Source organism: Macaca thibetana, chromosome 11 (assembly GCF_024542745.1).
Source record: "Macaca thibetana thibetana isolate TM-01 chromosome 11, ASM2454274v1, whole genome shotgun sequence".
In the NCBI taxonomy this organism is placed as follows: Eukaryota; Metazoa; Chordata; class Mammalia; order Primates; family Cercopithecidae; genus Macaca; species Macaca thibetana.
In genome coordinates, this window is record NC_065588.1 from 68,868,984 (window position 1) to 68,889,689 (window position 20,706).

At 34.1% G+C, this 20,706-nt stretch overlaps 1 protein-coding gene across 1 annotated transcript in view; it reads left to right on the forward strand.

The window, feature by feature from the left end:
- Positions 1 to 20,706, forward strand: part of TRHDE (thyrotropin releasing hormone degrading enzyme) — a 420,293-nt gene that overhangs the window by 391,097 nt on the left and 8,490 nt on the right. Inside the window, exons 16-18 of the mRNA XM_050749271.1 lie at positions 14,407 to 14,574; positions 15,109 to 15,249; positions 18,890 to 18,971. Of these exons, the coding sequence (XP_050605228.1) occupies positions 14,407 to 14,574; positions 15,109 to 15,249; positions 18,890 to 18,971 (391 nt within the window). The remainder of the gene's footprint in view (positions 1 to 14,406; positions 14,575 to 15,108; positions 15,250 to 18,889; positions 18,972 to 20,706) is intronic.

A 20,706-nucleotide genomic window follows, 5' to 3' on the forward strand; every position in this document is an offset into this window, starting at 1 on the left:
GGAATCAGGCTTGTTAATCTCAGTGACCTTGACAGTGCATTAGAGATTAAGATAAACCACATTTGCACTGATTCCTCACATTTTTGGAAGTATTACATTGATGGATAAGATAAATCTCTGTAATTTTTCAACATTTGTGTGAAGAATACAAAAGATGATGACAATTGCTATAAATCATTCCTGAGCAACAAATGTTATTTGTCGAGGTGGAGCCTAATATAATCCAGTGGAACTTTCATAGACACTCAGACCTGGGTCATGATTTGAATGAGGACAGTGCTTATGTATTTGCTATGGTAACTAATGTTTCATTCTTATAATTTATCTTTCATCTTAACAAGTTAAGCTAAAGTGCTAATTCCCAATTATTGTGATTCAGACAACACCATTAATTTTTGTTTCTATAGTTAGACTTTATATGATAGCAGGTACTTAGATTTACAGTGCCCTGACCAGAGCTGAGTGAAGAAGCAGCTTAAATATTCATTGTCAGGATGGAGCAGATGAGTTAAAAAGCCATGGATAAGAGGCAGGTGATTATCAGGATACAATTTATCTCATCTTTAACACTGGAGTCTATAAATAGGGCAATTTATCAGCCATTTCACAACTTCTACTACAATTGTATACCTCTTAAGTACTAAACTATGTTATGCTCACAGAGCTGTTTATATTAGCAGCCTGCTGTTCACTGTTTTAGACTGAGCCATCATAGATATTTTAATTTTTCTACTTATAAAGCATTTTTAACTCTTATAGGTATAATTGATGCTGGATATATTGCACGAAAATCGCAAGGGTTCTAAGTTGTGAAATGTTAAATACCCAGCATTTAGGCTTTTCAGTAGGATGTGTTTAACATTGGACCATTAAAAAAAAAAGAAAAAAAAAAAACCACTAGACAAGTCACGAATTTTCCTCTAATTATTTGCTTTTTTTCTTTACCTTTTTGTAGGTCTTTGTCATTTTTGCCTTTGTCATTCACACCGAAATTTTTGGCCTCTGTGAATTTCTCACTTGTGTTCTTTCTGTCTTTTTACTTTTCCTTTGATGTCTCCTTTTTGACCTTTTCTTTTTAATGTTATCTGGGCAACTCAGTTTCTTATGTTTTTGTGCTTTGGCAATTATATTTTATAAAGTGATCTTATAGCCCAGATACTTAACCTTCATCATCCCTCTTTCTGACCATCCAATTTTATTTCTGCAGAAATAATAGCAATTTTATATATGGAACTTAAACCTTTACGAAGTAATTTCATATATATTACTTAAACTTAGATAAAGTGAGTGTCCCTTTCAAAGTACGTTTACTTTAATTTTAAAAGCCAATTGAAAGGAGTACAGTTACTTTAAATCGTAATCTTTTGATAGATTCAGGCTGTTAAGAATTAAGATCCCTTGTCTCCCACCAGCAAGTCTTTCTTTTCATATAGAAAGAGCTGCATATGCCTCTTTGCAAACATGCAAAATTAAAATATTAAGGAGTATTGAACATCATTTTAGAATATATTCAGATAATTTTAAATACATGTGTTCTGTTCTTACCAGGTTTTCCCAGTGCTATTCTTCTAAGTTTCACAGGGCCTTTGCAGACTGTTTTTGAACTGCCTTTTCGTTTGTTTTGAGATTTTCCTATTTCTTTTGGTTATACTTAAGGTTCAGTGGGAACGCAAATGCTGTTTGGGCACAAGTGAGAGAGCTCCCTAGAAACAGAACCACCCTAGCTTCAGCATGAAAAGTGCCTAGCAAACAGCGTTGCTTCCTAGTGACCTTTCCACCCATCACTGGCTATGCATTTCACTTGGGATTCTGTCCCCTATTTGCTAGGGGGCATTGTAGAGATTTCTAGAAACCACATTCTTCCTGGTTGCCAGGGTTTTTGTGAATTTAGTGGTACTATATTTGATTGACAAGTATACTAGTAAAGTTAGGTGGGATTATAAAAGTGTATTTTATTACAATGCTTTAAACTTGAGACATATTATCAGTCAGGTTTTTCAATAAATTACTCATTCACTTTCAGTGAGATTCTTAGTTTTACTGGTGCTTTTTAAAAATTCCATTACTCATTTGGGAAAGATGGTTGTTACTCCATTTCAATAATAATAGTAATAAAAATAATGAGGAGGAGGAGACTCATCAAATACTGAGAACAATTTGCTGTTTTCCCAGCGCTGGGAGGTGCGCATTGTGGAGATAAAGCCCCTGCCGAACCCTTTATATACACCAGGCACTGTGCTAAGCACTGGACAGACATCTCATTTAATCATTGTAACAGTCCTGTAAGGAATTATTATCCCCTTTTTCCAGAAGGGGAAACTGACACATCAGTATAAAAAGTTGCTCATTCCTTCTAAACAGCTTTAGGTTTTATTCATGGTGGCTTTATTAGCAGCAGACAAGAGGCTAAAGAATGAGAATAGTAAGAAATGAGAATAGAGGACACTATGAACAAAGTCAAACTTTGTAAATGCAGGTTATTTTTCAGTTTGCTATTTCAAAGTCATGAATTGCCTGTTCCCAAAGAGGTAAAGGTATAAGCATTTGTAAGGCAGAACAAGATTTGGAATATTTTCAAGGAAGCCTCCACCAAAGCTTTTAATTTTCAGTTAGAGTAGGCAAACAATCTTTCAAATGAATGAATTAATTCTAAATTAATTGTTAGGCCTCACTCTAAATCAATGGCACGTATACTGCCACTGAAAGAATGAGGTGCTCTTAAGAGAGGCTAGTGGTTTGAGAAATGTTTTACATTGTGTTTGAAAATAATTAAATCCACATTTCAGTGTTAATACAATCACTAATGAAAGAATCTTGTACTCACAGAGCAAGAAGGGACTGTAGAACTCATGTATTTAGCCCTGTCCAATTAGGGTAAAAAATGAAGCCCAAAGCAATGACCTTGACTTACCTGGATCTAGAGGCAGTTACTGGTCAAATTAGGTCCGCCAAAAACTTGCTTAGAAATAGACTTATGTCATAATTAAGTATCAAAATTCGTATTTTAAATATTGTTTTTTCTTTGGCAAGTATAATTTTCCTCTGTAAGGTATTTTAAATTTATCTCTACATATTATTCAATATCATTTTTATATATTGAATGTATTTTATTTTAACATTAACATAATTTATTTTTACAAATGAAATTATACATTTACTTATTTCCAAACTAATTATAAAAGTTATTAAATGATTTCCAAAATATATGAGCTTAAAAAAAGAAAGAGTAGTTACCTGTAATGACCAAACCCTGAGGCAGATGTTAAGATACTCATTTTTCCTACAGTCTATTTTTCCTAAGAACATACACATTATGTTATTTTTGAAAACTTATGCAATGGTATTATACATATTATTCATTAATATGTGCATTATACTATATCTTTAGTATATTTTATTATATGACTACATATTAATCTATATTATTCTCGGTTGCTATTTGCATGTTAACTTAAACCAGTGCCTTATTGTTGATATTTTAGTTGAGTTCAGATTTTCTACCACAAAGCAATGAAAACATTCACAGCAAAATCTTTGGAAATTGTCTTAATTATTTATTTTATCAATTCATTTCACTGTTTTTCATTTAATAACTAAAATACCAATTTACTATGATTTAGTTTCATTCGACTGTTTTTATGAATGAACAACATATTTTTCTCCCAAATTTGTTTGTTGAAATCCTAACCCCCAATATGATAGTATTAAGACGTAGGGTCTTTGGGAGCTAAATCACAGTGATGCTGAAGCCCTCACAAATGCGATTAAAAACCTCATGAAAGAAACCCCAGATTGCTTTTTCGCCCTGTTTCTGCCACATGAGAATGCAAGAAGTCACCAGTCTACAACCTGGCAGGAGGCCCTCACCAGAACCTGACCATGCTGTTACCCTAATCTCAGACTTATAGTCTCCAGTGCTGTGAGAAATAAATTTCGGTTGTTTATAAGCCTCCCAGCATATGGTACTTTGTTATAGCTGTTCAGACTAAGGCAGCCATTATTATTATTTAACTCAGTAAAACATTTTTCCTGAAAGATGTATGTCTTTATTTTTCCACCTACTTAATTTTTTAACTTTTCCTTCCACAGCATTTGCTTTGAGTAAGATAATAAAGTTAAATACATCACTAAAATATGAAAAGAAATTATTTCACAATGATACGCTGAACTTCTATGCTTTCGAAAGTGTTATCATACAAATGAACTCTGTCACAATCCTATTTAAAATAAGAATGGAATAAACTATCAAACAAGTTACTCTAACTAGGTAATAATATCTGTAATGTCAGTATCCTAAAAAAGATAAAGGCATTTTATTTTGGCTAAGCATTACCCCGGGATTCGTCTTGTGTGAAGGTAGCTAGGAGAGGCTAACTCACTGTTCGTGTTTATCGTGTATACCATACCTAGAGAAAAACAAACACAGTTTTCCTTCCCAGATAATAAAATTCTATAAAGAATTTAATTCTCAGGCAGCATTGAAAGAGAAATGACTGTGGGAATTTTCACATTTTTATAAAGAATCTCCATGTTCACTAGGAGGGGCCCTCTCCTTGTAATGCTAATATCAAGAGTCTCACAGGACTCATTTGTACTGTTCATAAGTGTGGGTTCTGTGGGGTTTTTTTTAGCTCATGCTTTACAAACAAATGAACATTTTCATTTGTTTCTAATGACTTTGGTTTATACAAAGAGATCTTAAACTGTCCCCAGAGCAATCATTTTGCTGAAATGTTATTAGAACATCTTTACAAATTTAGCAACAAAAGGGGGTTTCATTAACAATGGAAGTCATTGGGAACCGAAGGCCCTTGACATATCCGGTGCTTACCAATCTTATTTCATTTATAGGCATGAGTAAAAATGATCTTGTGAACTTTACATTGATTCTTCATCTGCTGCATGGATAAAAAACATGAGTTGATGGGGTGAGAAGAGGTGCTACTTGTTCTCTTCTAAGGAGACATATAAACCTGTGCAATTGTACTTCTTAGCAGCTGCTAATAGAGTCATTTCTTCCCTGATATTTTGGGGATTTGTAGCTGAGACTGAGAACTATTTTTCAATGGACCATCAACATGCTTTAAATTATATATGTAAACATATGTGTGTTTCATTTACATAGTAATGAAATTTCATCAAATTTGATATATCTGCTATGTGATGGATAGCCATTGAGAAGACTGAAACTTGACCAGCAGTTTTTTGTAAAGCATGTTCAAAGTATGCAGTCTTTCTCTTGATTTGAGGCTACAGACACAAATATAGAACCTGCCCTTGTTATAGGCAGCTTTGCCTTCAAAGACTTTCTTTGCCCCGTATTTGTGTCAGATTCCTTCAGGGTTGTCTGTCTGTTATTTTATCCATTTGTGTTAGATTCCTTCAGGGTGGCCTGTCTGGCATTTTATCCAATATTTTATTGCTGAGTGTCCTTTCAGAATCTCTTCTTCTTGCTCTGCGTATGACCAACTTGCCATACAGTAGCTCCTTAAATATACTGCTACTTTATATCCTTTTAACTCACCCAGAGGCTGTGTTTTAGCAAGTATCACTTCAATGCTGGTGAACACAGTGAATACTTATATTCAGAAATCCAGTCTTTCCAACATCAAACATTTACCAAAGATGTCTGATTAAACCGTGGATTTTTTTTAAAAAAAGTAATTTAAAAAAAAGTTACAGGTAACATTTGTGTACAGTTCAACTCTCAGAAGATTATATGCTGGATGCCTTGATATTACTCTGCAGCTCACTGGTTAGGCCCAGGGCATGGCAATGATACCCTCTTGAAGGGTATACAATTTTTAGTGTGATATCTGCAAGATGGTAGAGCAGGAAGCACTGGATTCTTCTTCCCCTGACAAACACAATGATTCAGCAACAATTAATGGGCAAATTCCCTTTGTGAGAAATCCAGAAACTAACTGAAATGTTCCTGTATCATTAGTGAGTGTAAAACCACTCATCAAAGCTAGTAGAGTGATTCAGGACGCACACTTATCAGAATCTCTACTCCCTAGCACACAGTCAAATAATCAGGAAGAGAATTCCTCCTCCCAGCTTCTCCCAGGGGATAAAAGAAGTAGATTCATGCATCCAGTATCTTACCATTTTCAAAGGTATCTCCAGAAGACTGGCTTCTGTCTTGCCTGCCTTGGAACTCTAAAAAGTCTAGCACAATCTAGCCATATGAGGGAGAATGGACGTGGTGGCTTGAGCTAGAGATGCCATTTTGTTTTCCCTTGTTCAGCACAGAGCAATGGGGAAAAAATATCCCAATTCTTGACAGCCTTTTAGAGAGGGAGAGATTTGATCTGTGCTTCCAGTGCTTCAATGTTTCTGGTGCTGCCCAAAGAATGAGCATTTGTTTACTAGTCTTGGAGCTCTGACAGATCTGCCATAGCCTAGCTAGCTGGAGGAGGACAGAGATAGGAGTTTGGACTGGTAAATGTCAGAGATCTTGTCTACTGCTCAGCACAGAACAAATAGAGGGAAATTCCCAGCTCTTGGCTTCCCCATGGGGAGGGAAAGAGTTGATCTGTGCATCCAGTGCTCAAACTTCTCTGGGGCACCCCAACGAATTAACATCCTACTTCACAGTCTTGGCGTTCTGATGGGTCTGATGCAGGCTAGCCACCGAGAGAACAGAAACAGTGGCTTGAACTGTTAAGACACTGCAGCTTCTCCCCAGCTCAGCACAGAGCAAGCAGACACAACCACAGCTGCCTGCTTCTCCCTGGGAATAAAGACGGTAGAGGTTCCCAGAGTCTCTAGCCAGGCTATTGGGTGAGTATCTTCTTCTGTACAAGGCCAGTTTGTGAATTCGGAGAAGTAATTGATTAATGTGTAGACAGCAACTGATAGGAAAAAAAAAAATAAGAATCTAGGAAAGATGTCCCAAACAAAGGAACAAGATAAAACTTCAAAAGTTGATCATAATGAAACATATGATTTACCTGACAGATAATTCAAAATAACTATCATAAAGAAGATCCCTGAAGTCAAGAGTACAGTGCATTAAAAAATGATAATTTAAACAAGGAGATATAAAACATTTAAAAGTACTAAACAGGTAATGAAGCTGAAGTACACAATAACTTAACTGAAAATCTACTATTAATAGAAGGGTTAAACAGCAGATCCGATTCATGAAGATGGATTGATCAGCAACCTTAAAGACAAGTATTTAAAAATTTACTAAGAAGGGCAAAAATGTAAAATAATGAAAAGAAGTTAAGAAAGCTTAAGGGACTTTTGGAATACCAGCAAGTGAACCAATATATACATCATGGAAGTCCAAGAAGCAGAAAATACAATGACTAGAGAGCTCTTTCAAAGATATAATGGCTGAAAACTTCACAAATCTAGAGAAGGAAATGGACATTCAGAAGCAAAAAGCCCAAGCACCCCAAATAAAGTGACCTTAAGGAAATGTACACCAATACACATTATAATCCAAGTGGCAAAAGTATAAAAGAGAATTTTGAAAACAGCAAAAGGAAGGTGACTTGGCACTTGCTAAGGAACAGTTGTAGAAATATCAAAAGATTTTTCAGCAGAAATCTTGCAAGCTAGAAGGAAGTGGAATGATATATTCAAAATGCTGAAAGGAAAAAGAAAATTGTCAAGCAAGAATATTATACAAGCAATAATGTCATTTACAAATAAAAGAAAAATAATGATTTTCTCAAACAAAAGTTAAGTGAGGTCATCACCAGCAGACTTGCCTTAAAAGAAATGCTAAAGGAAATTCTTCAAGTTGAAATAAAAGGATGCTAAACAGCAACAAAATAGCCTAAGAAAGTATGAAGCTCATTGGTAAAAATCAACATATAGATAAATACAAACACTTTATTATTGTAATGGTGGTGGGTAAATTTTAATTCTAGTATAAAATTTAAATGACAGAAGTATTAAAATCAGTATGACTAAAACATATTAAAAGGTACACAATATGAATAGATACAAATTGTGAAAACAATAACAGTGTGAGGACAGGAGTTAAACTGTGGAGTTTTTGTGTGCGTTTACGCTTAAGTTGTTATCAGCTTAAAATAGACTGCTATATGTATACATCAAGGTAAGCACACTAATAAAGCCACAGAAGTTACACAAAAGAGAGGGAAAAACAAATCACAGCATATCAATATAAAAATTCAAAGAAAGGAGCATGGCAAGTGAGACAAAGACAGGAAAAAAAAACTACGAGACCAATAGAAAACAATTTTGTTAAAATGACAAAAACAAATTCTCCTCTATCAATATTACTATAGATATAAATGGATTAAACTTCCCAATAAAAAAAAAAGTGGCTGAATGTATTAACAAAGCAAGACCTAACTGTGTAGTGTCTATAAGAGTCTCACTTTAGCTTTAAGGACACATATAGGCTGAGAGTGAAGGGATGGAAAAAGATACTCTGTGCAAATGGAAAACTAGAAGAAAGCAGGTGTAGCTATGTTTATATCAGACAAAAAAGACTTTAAGTCAAAAGCCATCACAAAACAAAGAAGAGCACTATATTATAATAAAAGTGTCAAACCACTGGAAAGATATGACAAATTATAAACATATATACATTCAACATTAGAGCACCTAAATATATAAAGCCAATATTGACAGAACTGAAGGGAGAAATAAAAAGCATTAAAAATAGTGGAGATTTCAGTATTCAACTTTTAATAATAAATAAAATATCCAGACAAAAGATCAATAAGGAAAGAGAGGGCTTACCACGCTGTAAACCAAATGGACTTAACAGACATACACAGAATATCATACCCTACGACAACAGAATATACACTCTTCTCAAGCACACTTAGAACTTTCTCCAAGTTAGATTACATGTTAGGTCGTAAAACAAGTCTTAACAAATTTAAGAAGTTTGAAATTATATCACATATTTTTACTCAACAAAATGAAGTGAAACTAGAAATCAATAGCAAAAAGAAAACGAAAAAATTACAAATATGCAGATTAAGCAAGACACGTTTGAACAACAATTGGGTCAAGAAGAAATCCAAAAGGAAAGTAAAAAGTACATCAACACAAACAAAAATGAATGCACAATGAATGCACATCGTAATGAAACTTACGGGATACAGTAAAAGCAGAACTAAGAGGGAAGTTTATTGTGATAAATACCTATATTTATAATGACCTGAAACTACCTTTACACCTCAAGGAGAGAGAAAAAGAAGGACAAACTATCCACATAGTTAGCAAAAGGGAGGAAATAACAAAGATAAGAACAGAAAAAAACAGAATAGAAAACAGAAAAACAATAGAAAAAATCAGACAAGATAAAATTGATAAATCTTAAACTAGATTAGTTTAAAAAGAGAGAAGACTCAAAAAGAGAAATGAAGGAGTAGATATTACAACTGATGCCACAGACATAAAAAGGATCAAAAGAAACTACTATGAACAATTATATGCCAACAAATGAAATAATAAAAAAAATGGACATGCTCCTACAAAATGTAGCCTATCAAGACTAACCAATGAAGAATTGGCAAGTCTGTACAGATCTATAACTGGGATGGAGATTGAAAACCAAAAACCTCTCAACAAAGAAAAACCTAGGAGTAGATGACTTCACTGAAAGGTGAATTCTACCAAACATTTAAAGAATCCTTCAATCCTGAAATTTTCAAAAGAAATTGATGAGGAACACTTCCAAACTTATTTTACCAACATCACCCTGGTAGCAAAGCCAGGTGAAGACATCACAAGAAATGAAAACTACAGGTAAATACCCCTATGCAGAAATCCTCTACAGAATGCTAGCAGCCTGAAACCAATAGTACATTAAGGGATAATACACCATGACTGGCTGGTATTTATCTCTGAGGTGCGAGGATGCTTCCACATACAAAAATCAATTACTGTTACATACCGCATTATTAGAATAAAGGATAAAAATCACATGATCATCTCAATAAATAAAAAGCACTGACAAAATTTAACATCCTTTCATGATAAAAACAAATTCTCAACAAATAAATAAGGAATAAAAGAGAAGTGCCTCAATGTAATTAAGGCCACATATGAAAAGCCTGCAGTTAACATTATATTCAATGGTGAAAAATTGAAAGCTTTTCCTCTATAACCAAGAACAAAATCAGAATACCTCCTTTAACCACTTGTTTTAAACATAATACTGGAAACCTTAGCCAGAGAAAATAGGGATGAAAAAGAAATAAAAGGCATCCTAATTTAAAAGAGAGAAGTAAAATTGTCCCTGTTTGCACAAGACATGATCTTATGTATTGAAATCCCTAAAGTCCCCACCAAAAAACTGTTAGAACTAATAAATTCAGTATATTTTCTTGATATAAAATCAACACACAAAAATCAGTAGTGTTTCTCTACACTAACAATAAACTATCTGAAAAATAACTCAGGAAAGCAATCCCATTTACAACAGCACCAAAAAATAAAATAGGCTGGGCATGGCGGCTCATGCCTGTAATCTCAACACTTTGGGAGGCCAAGGTGGGAGGATCACTTGAGGCCAGGAGTTTGATACCAACCTGGGAAACAGAGAGAGACCCCATCTCTATGAAAAAAATATATATATAAATAAACTTTCAAAAGAATAATATACTTAGAAATAAGCTGAACTAAGGAAGTGAAAAATGTGTGTACTAAAATCCATAAAACATAGATGAAAGAAAATAAGACAAATGGAAAGCCATCTGATGTTCATGGATTGGAAGAATTAATATTTTAAAATTGTAATACTATCCAAAGCAATCTACAGATTCAATGCAATTTATATCAAAATTCCAATGACATTTAAAAAATTCTATAATTCAGATGGAACCACAAAAGACTACTTTAATAGCCAAATCTATCTTGAGAAAGGAGAACAGTGCTAGAGAAATCATACTTGCTAATTTTAAAATATATTACAAAGCTACAGTGGTCAAAATAATATGGTACTATAATAAAGACAGACATATACACCAGTTAAACAGAATATAAAGCCAAAAATAAATTCACAAATATATGCTGAACTGCTCTTCAACAATGGGCGACAAATATACACAATAGGAAGATGATAGTCTTTTCAACAAATTGTTCTGGGAAAGCTGGATATCCACATGTAAAAGAAATAATGAAATTGGACCTTTGTTATATACCAGACACAAAAATCAATTCAAAATGAATTAAAGACTTAAATGGGATCCCAAACTGTAAACTTCTTAAAGAAATCATAGGGGAAAACTTCATGAAATTGATCTTGGCAATGATTTCATGGATATGACATCAAAAGCATAGGCAGCATAAAAATAAATTGTGGAATTGCATCAAACTAAAAAGCACAGCAAAGGGAACAATCTACAAAAGTAAAAAGGCAACCTACAGAATGGGGAAAATATTTGCAAACCATATACCTGAAAAAGGGTTTATCTCCAAAATATATAAGACACTCCTTCAACTCAACAGCAAAACTATATGCACATATATAGGTTTTTTGTTTTGTTTTGTTTTTGAAATGGTGTCTTTCTCTTATTGCCCAGGCTGGAGTGCTGTGGTGCCATCTCGGCTCAGTGCAAGCTCCGCCTCCCGGGTTCACGCCATTCTCCTGCCTCAGCCTCCTGAGTAGCTGGAACTATAGGCGCCCGCCACCACACACCTGGATAATTTTTTGTATTTTTAGTAGAGACAGGGTTTCACCGTGTTAGCCAGGATGGTCTCGATCTCCTGACCTCGTGATCCGCCTGCCTCGGCCTCCCAAAGTGCTGGAATTACAGGCATGAGCCACTGCGTCCGGCTGCAAAACAATATTAATCTGATTACAAAAAGGGGTAAGGATTTGAAAAGTCTTTTCTCCCCAGATGACACAGACATGGCCAACAGGTATATGAAAAAAAGTCACTAATCACCAGGAAAATGCAAATCAAAATCACAATGAAATATCACCTCACACTCAGGATAACTATTATCAAAAAACAAAACACAGCAAATGTTGTCAAGGTTGTGGAGAAATCAATACCCCTCCACACTGCTGATGGGAATGCAAAATAGTGCAGCTGCTATGGTAAACAGTATGGAATGTTCTCAAAAAACTAAAAATAGAACTACAATATAATCCAGCATCTCATTTGTGTATATTTATGTAAAAGAATTGAAATCAAGATATCAAAAACATATTAGCATTCCCAAGTTTGTTACAGCAATATTCACATTAGCCATGATGTGGAAACAATGTAAATGTTCAACAGATGGATGGGTAAAGGAAATGTAGTGTATACATACGATGAAATACTATTCAGCCTTTACAAAGAAGGACATTTTTCAGTATTGACAATATTGATGAACCTGGAGGACTTTATGCTCAGTGAAAGAGACAGTCACAGAAAGACAGATAGGATTCCACTTATATGAGATATTTTAAAAAGTGAAGCTTATGAAATTAAAGAGTGGAATGAAGGTTGCCAGGGGCTGGGTACTTTTACAGGTAACTGTAGTATATGGCACCGGTATAGTATGTGGTACTCAAGTGCTTTCCAGGCAACATAGTTTAGTGTATTCTGTTACATATTTTTCTATATTTCTACGTGCCTTTTCTTCTTGAACATTGATATTGGAGGTTGGTTCTATACGTGATAAAAATCCTGACTTAAGGGGCTTTATCCCTATATTCTCTCTGGTATATTGACAGCTTAATAAATATATCTTAGAAAGTAAACTGTTACTATAATATCATGCTTAACATTGAGGAAATGTACATTGATCGGTGGGTTAGTGATTTCACTAGATATTTTATTGATTTTTTCTTGCAAGTTTTTATTCACTCTTTTGGCAAAAGTAGGGCAATAATGCAGTGTTGTGCTCTGCAGCCTGTAATATATGGAGGAAAAGACCCACCCTCTTTTATAGCTGTTGATTTAAGTTATTAAAGATGGAGGCATCTCTGTAATCTTAACCAGAACTGAGCACATCCTTCAAAATGTGGTGACAATGCCTTCCTTAGTGATTTCAGGGATGCCCTGTGTCAAGCTGGTCATAAACACAGCAGAGAGAACATGTCACCAGTAATTGAGAAGGCTTTTGTTAGTACTTTCCACAGGGCTTGCAGGGCTGAGATGGAAAACAAGAGAAAGATGTGAAGCTCTTTAATGGTTTATTCTATGTCTGTATTCCTTTTGTTTCATTAAAAACAAATCAAACAAAATGCTTTCTAATGCCACAAAGCAAAAGGGCTTCAGTTAACCAAATTAAAGTAACTTTTCCCCAAATACTTTATTTGTTGAAAAAGACAGAATAAGTTTAGCCTTTTCTGGGAACATGAATTTTGTATGATACTTTCTTAGAATTCTACACACCTGGTATAGTGCCACAATATCCTGATTGTAGCCCTTCTTAGCTGCTTAACAAAATGAGATTCAGATTATCTTACTGGCAGTCATTCACACAATTCTTCCTGTTCTCCAAATACTCCTTTAATCATAACAGTATTTTAATCATCAAGGTCCTAAATCTTTAAAAGGCATTGTTTGCTTTTGCTATCCAGAAAAAGCAGTATATAACTGCCACATTCAAATTATTAATGAGATGTTTGATAGTAGATGAGTGAATGTTGAAAAAAAGCAAAATTAAATTTTGAAACCTTAAAAAAAAGTATTGGAGCATTTTTCAGAGAAGCATATTAAAAAGTCAGTAAATGTAGGGTACATACCAAAACTTAAAGAAATAATATTTAGTAAGAAAAATCACTCTGACAAAGTAGGGATGAAAATTTAAAACTTATGAATAGCCAAGTCTAATTAAATTTACTGTTTCCCACTATAATATTGCATTTCAGATCAAAGTCAAATTTTAGTATATTTTAAGTTATTTTATAAACATAAGAAAAAATAACTTTCTACTTATGTTTTGGTATCTGTTTATTACCTATATTTATAATCTTCTAGGTCTCCAAAATTTGGAGAGTTGCTTGAGAAAATTACTTATAAAGTTATCTAAGAATTTAAGAGAAAATGTTTCTGTTCTATCCAGATTAATTAGTCTCCTCAGCTGGTACTTTCTTGACATTCTTGGGTCTACCAATTATGAGAGCAAAATCTTTGTGTAATAAACATATTAAAGTTGGTGAAAAGATAAAGTGCCTTATTTTCATGGGTTTATGAAGCCTTTATGTTACTATTTTTGTTTAAGTATAGTAAAGAGTAGAAATAATAATTATGTTCAAAACTACCTTTGAATAAAATACATTATTCATTCAGTGAGAAATATTTTGAAAATATTATTACTATGTAGTATTCTGTTTCAGGTAAAATCTAATTAGCAAAATAATCTTTTAAAAAACTGACTGCAGTAAAGCAAAATCTGTCTTTATTTTCAATACTGTTAAGCTTTTAATTAATAGAAAACCACCATGGGTTGCTTCTTTAGAATACCACTAAATGTTAGAGACATCGTATACTGTACAGGAGTGTCACTACTGGATGAGGATGTCTGGGAATTCATATGGATGAAATTCCATTCCACCACAGCAGTTTCTGAGAAGAAAATATTATTGGAAGCCTTAACTTGCAGTGATGACAGAAATTTATTAAATAGGTAAGTCAACTGATTTTCTAAATTTGTTTCTGTAACAAAAGTATTCTGTGTTAATCAAATTGCTCTGAAATTGCTTTTATTTACTTGAATATATGTTAGTTATTTTAAAATACATCTTCCTAAAGGTGAGAAAAACTGCCATGTTAAAGACTAAAGCTACTTGATTTCAGAGGTTATATCTTTTAATGACTAATTATTTTATATAATTTATATATGTTTAAGAAAATATTTCATTATAAAAGGAAGTGTTTAGTATAAAGAGTTTTAAAGGAGAATTTGCATCATCAAACCAGAATTGTGATTTGTCCTTCCACAAGATTTTTTTAGAGTTTAATGTTTTTAATTAAAATACCATGAGTTTGATCCTCTCTCTTTTATAAACGAATGTGTTCTATTTATAAATTTGCATTATTAAAGATTACACTAGACTATTCTTTTGAAGAATATGACAAACTAGGTCCTAAAATTTTAGTAAGATTATAAAAATGTTTAAGTTATTGGACTAAAAATTTTTACAAAATTCTATCTTTGTAGGCTTCTAAATCTGTCACTGAATTCTGAGGTGGTGCTGGATCAAGATGCAATTGATGTCATAATCCATGTAGCTCGAAATCCACATGGCCGAGACCTTGCCTGGAAGTTTTTCAGAGATAAATGGAAGATACTAAATACCAGGTAGACATAAGAATTCTTACTTGAATGAGTAAATTAAAGCTGAAATATGAAGAATAAAGGCCCAAGTTTTGTATTAAAGCTAAGATCCATGCAATAGGATTAGATTTTAAAATACTCAACCAAGACGAATGTTGCCACTCCTGTGAAACTCAAAATTACTTTTTAAATTCTATAATATATTTCCTTTATTAAAATTGATAACCTTAATTAATTATATGTGCAAACATTTGGAGTAAAAAAGGTTTAGCTCAGCAACTTTCCTGGAAAATCTATCAAACTGTCCAAAGTTGAAGACACTGTATCATAAAACCCCTATATCTTGAATATGTTATAGAAATGATTTATAAATACAGTGCTATTATAAAAATAAAACTTTAATTACTTCCGTATAATTGTTTTAAATTTTCTTTAAATATAAATATCTTAAAATACCTGAATAAAACCATGATATAGAGAAGTAATATTAATCATTTGAATCATTGTATAATTCCACTTGCAGTAAAATTTATTCCCAGGACATCTTGTTTCATGGTTAGAATTCTTTAGCCTCAACTTTATAAGATATTTCATTATGCATTTAAATATATTATAATACACGCTAATTTATTACTCTGATCATCTCTATGGCCTATTAAAATTCAATTTATTATAGAGCGTGTAAATGCTGCTTTTTTTTTTTAACTTCAATGATCCCAGACAGTACGCAGACCTATTGTTCTGTCTCTGAAAAGCTAGTGTGCAATCTTTATTATTTTTAAGCATACCTTCATCAGTTGCCCTGGTATAATAAGTTCAATTAGAATGGCTGTGTCATATTAAAACACTCTATCCTTAGGTATTTCATTGTGAAAAAACACTGATATTTCTATAAGACACTTTGACTTTTAATATTTTCAGCTCAGCTCTTGTAATAGTTGGGCGATTAAAGCTTGCTTTGCTTTTGTGCATATAATGGAGCGAATAGTCAGACACTTAAGGTAAAATTAATGTATACAAACATCTAACTTAAAAGAATATCACCAATACACAGTTTCTTTAGAGAGTGGTTTTGTAAGTCAGAGTTCAGGGCAATGCAATTATAGGCATATATAGTTTATTTCCTACCAAAAAATGCTTGGTTCCTGATATGCTTATTTTGTCTCACTGAATCCATGATCTCCATCCTATCCAAAAATACAATGGTGTTTACATTGACAAATAGGAGCATAATCTTCATGGGCTTCTGCTCCTCTGTCGATTTTTTGAATGCTGGCATTCACGGAGCTCTGTTGAAGGCACCCTTGTTCTCACTCTACAAGTTCTTCTTGATTTTAGATGTCTTCTACTCTCATGGTTTCAATTACTCCCAAATCTGTATCTCTAATTCAGACATTGTCCCTACCTTTCTCCCTGTAATGAATTATTGCCCATCGAGGTTGCCTTTGTGAGTGTGCCTGCAAAGCTAAATCCATGATTTTTCTCTTATCCTCCTTTTCGCAGTAAATCTTGTGGCCATCCACCAATTGCTCAAGCCCAGCATCTGGAAGTCTAACAGTCGTCCCCTTTTCTCTTGTCATATATAACAATTAGACTTTAGGTTGTGTCAATTGAGCAGTTCCTAAAGTTTGTTGAATTCTTCCTCTCTTTTTTTGCGATGACTTCCCTAGTGCAGGTTCTCATCTCTTCCCAGTACTCTTAAAATAACAGCCTTCTGTCTCACTGCCTCCATAATTACACAAACACACTTTAGCCTCTTCCCTTTATCCCAAGAATCTTTCAGAAAAGCAAATGGGATATTTCCCTGCTATAAAACTTTCTAAGTGAGATTTATAATCTAAGCTCCTTAATATGTCCTCTGCATATTTTCTCAGCTTCTTGTTCTTCAATCCCCAGGCTCACAATGTATCAGTGTATGGACTAATTTTTTTTTTTCTTTTTTCCCCCTGAGACAGGGTCTCACTCTGTCACCCAGGCTGGAGTGCAGTGGCACAATCACAGCTCTTTGCAGCCTTGACCTCCTGAGCTCAGGTGATCCTTCCACTTCAGTCTCCTGAGTAGCTAGGACTACATACATACACCACCACGCCTGGCTTTTTTCTATTTTTTGTATAGACAAGGTTTCCCCATGTTGCCCAGGCTGGTCTCGAACTCCTGAGCTGAAGCAATCCACCTGCCTTGGCTTCCCAAAAGTGCTGGGATCATAGGCGTGAACCATCGTCTTGGCCTGTATGCACTGTTAATATCAAACTGCTTGTAGTTGTCTGCACAAACCATGTCTTTTCACATCTCTTTGTTTATGTTCATCTTTTGCCTAAAACTACATTCTTCCCTGTTGCTCATAACTACTCCATGGTCAATCTGGATGCCATTACCTCCCAGAAGCCATTCCAAGACCCTACAGATAAAGAGATCCTCTCTGAGCACTGTGTATAATTTTATCACCACCTCATTTAGCCACAATACATGGAAATTATTTGATTACATGTCAAACTCTTCAACTAGATAGTATAATACCTTCAAGGGGCAAACTGTACCTTATTATTATCGTCACAGGACAATATAAGTAAAAGCAACTAATACCTCTTTAGAAAAAAAAATATTATTTGCTTGGATAGTTGGACAATTTTGTACCCACATACTGATTGAAAGTGATCACTTTTATTATTATTGAATGGCTATTTGCTTGCTTTTACCTAGCTAATTTTTTTTTTTCTGTGGAATAGTTCAATGGTAGAATTATAATAAATCTCAGTGGTCATCTAGTTCAGCCTTCTCATTTTATAGATGAGAGAACTAAATTCTACAGAAGCTAAATTAAATCTTATATCAGATACTTAAGATCCCACAAGTTACGGAAGCATTAGAAAACCTCTTGTAACAGTGTGTAGATCCTTGTCTTTAAAAATCCAGAGTCTTGTTTTTATTGTACTTACCTTAGTTCTAAAAGTATGATGACCTGTGATAGGTATCCTTAGCATAGTAGGGACAAATCAGTAAAATGAGAATTCTTTTCAATTCACTGACACAAGTCGTTCCTTGCCTTGGGTGAAAAGTCAAGTAACTGTGTTTGTGGTACAAGGATTAGGCAATCCAAATGAACAAGTAGATGTTATACTTTAATGTACCCATGAAAAAGCTAATATTTTGGAGAGCATTTTGGAGAATGCATTTTGCCTCAGTTTGTAAGAATAAAATATGAAAATGCCAGTGTCAATTATGACTAATCATACCAAAGGATCTGACAGTGCCTAAGTTGATCCTGCAGCTACTCTTGCCTTTGTTGGAATCATTTTCCCTTCCAGTGAGCTAGGTTGCTTTGTGATTGAAAGTTTTAAAAGATTTTGTTCTCAGGCCTTGCCTTGGAAATATACTGTTAATTCCTAAATCCAGTTATAGAGGGCTCCTTTAAAAAATTTGCTACAACTCAGACTTCTCTGAAACACTGTGAGCCATATTAGGTGGGAACTGATGATATCCCATAGCCATAACTGTCTGTCTGTCCCCAAATCCCTAGAGAAATGGACTTGAGTGCTCAGAGATCTGGCCGTCTCTGACAACATTGATCAAATGGAACCCTTGAGAAGAACTCTAAAAAATCTTTATAGTAATATTTTTGTGATTACTACCTGCATTAACATTAAGATTCTTTTTTTCTTTTGAGGTACGGAGAAGCATTGTTTATGAATTCCAAACTTATCAGTGGTGTCACAGAATTTCTTAATACTGAAGGTGAACTCAAAGAGGTAAATATTTTAAGATAAGGTCTAATTATTTTCTTTTATAAACATTTGAAATTATGCATTTACTTCAGTCATTTCTTTCCAACAGATTCATATCCATTCCTTTTACTTACACATGCACACCCCCCCCGCACCCCCCCCCACACACAGACACACGTTAAAGACTACTCAATTCATAATTTGCAAGGAGTATTTTTAACATATCAAACATTAAAGGCCTGCAAGAAATGTTTGAATGTAATAATTTTCAAACCTGTAGATCCACAGTCCACTTCAGAGATCATTGATCCAATCAGATATTCCTCAAATGATTCTATTAACCCACTGTAGGATTCACTAAACAACAAAACCATCCTGTTAATGACTCAGTATTTGTATAATGGACGAAGGTTGGTGTTGAGATACAGACCATGGGTCTCACTGCTTTGTGGTCAGCCTTAAACAGACAATGGACCTACTGTACATAATAATATTGCTTTGTGCTATGTAGCCTCTTAAATGAAACAAATTCTTATGTGTAGAAAGGAGCATATCTGGTAATACATATTGAGATTAATAAATTGTTTTAAAACTGCTTGGTACAATCACAAATGAATTTCATTAATGAAAATAAACTTGATTTTTAAGGACTGGTGTCCAGATTACGGAGTATTTAACATTTCCTTACTATATTATTTCTGGTTTATTACTTTGGAAATTTAAGCCAGCTAGTTTTGTTTGTTTGTTTCGCCATTAAGTCACCTTACTAATATAGAGAGATGAGAAATGGGGAGAGGGTTAAGGAGGAAGGAAAAAATAAGCAAAATATAGACTCTTTTAATTGATTACAGTGGATCACGCTTCAAACATTGATTGCCTTTTCTCGTGCTCCTGTTCTCCATTGTAAAATATAGCTGATATTTGACATTGAGAATGATGGTTTTCTCAGTTTTCACTGACAGAATGCTTAATGCTGTGCCCCGCAGCTAATCACACTGAGCACCATTCCCTAGAAGCATCAACCCTGGCACCATCCTTAATGTCTTCTAATATTGTCCAGTTTCCTGTGATTATCCCGCGTGCACTAACTTAGATTCTTTCACACCATGAGCTAAGCTAAGCTAAGTCTCTGATTGTAATGATTTGAAATTCAGTCTTTATCCCTGCTATGTGTGTTCCCAACCCTGAAGGATTAAATTTGAACGCCCCGGAACATATTTTACTATTTTTCAAATAAAGGAAGCTAAATGGAAAGGACTGTTTTCATATCCACAAAAAAACAGAAAGAAAGAACAATTAAATTAATGATTGCTTCCATTTTTCACTGTATTTAAATGAAGTACTTTTAATTTCATGATTTCACATTCAATAATCTGGGAATGAAAGACTCATTTAGTCACAACCTCTGCAGCCATTGAAGTGAGCACAAAGCAAAATCTCTCCCTCTTCTCTTCTCTCCTGTTTGCTCCCTTCGTTCTCTGTGCTTCTCTCCTTCTCTTTTATCTCCTCTCCTCCCTACCTCTCTCTCATCCCTTCTCTATTTTTCTTCTTACTTTCCTCTAACTCTGTCTGCCTTTCATAGTTTCCTGGACTTGGTAACACCCAGGCCATGAAAAGAAAGTATTTTAGACATTTAATTGATTTTATCACATACTGACTGTTTTGTCTTACATATTTCACTGATTTATTAAATTTTTACACTTTATTTAATTGCCATTTCAGATGTTTCAAAGTGCTCCTATGATGAAGGGTATAATTT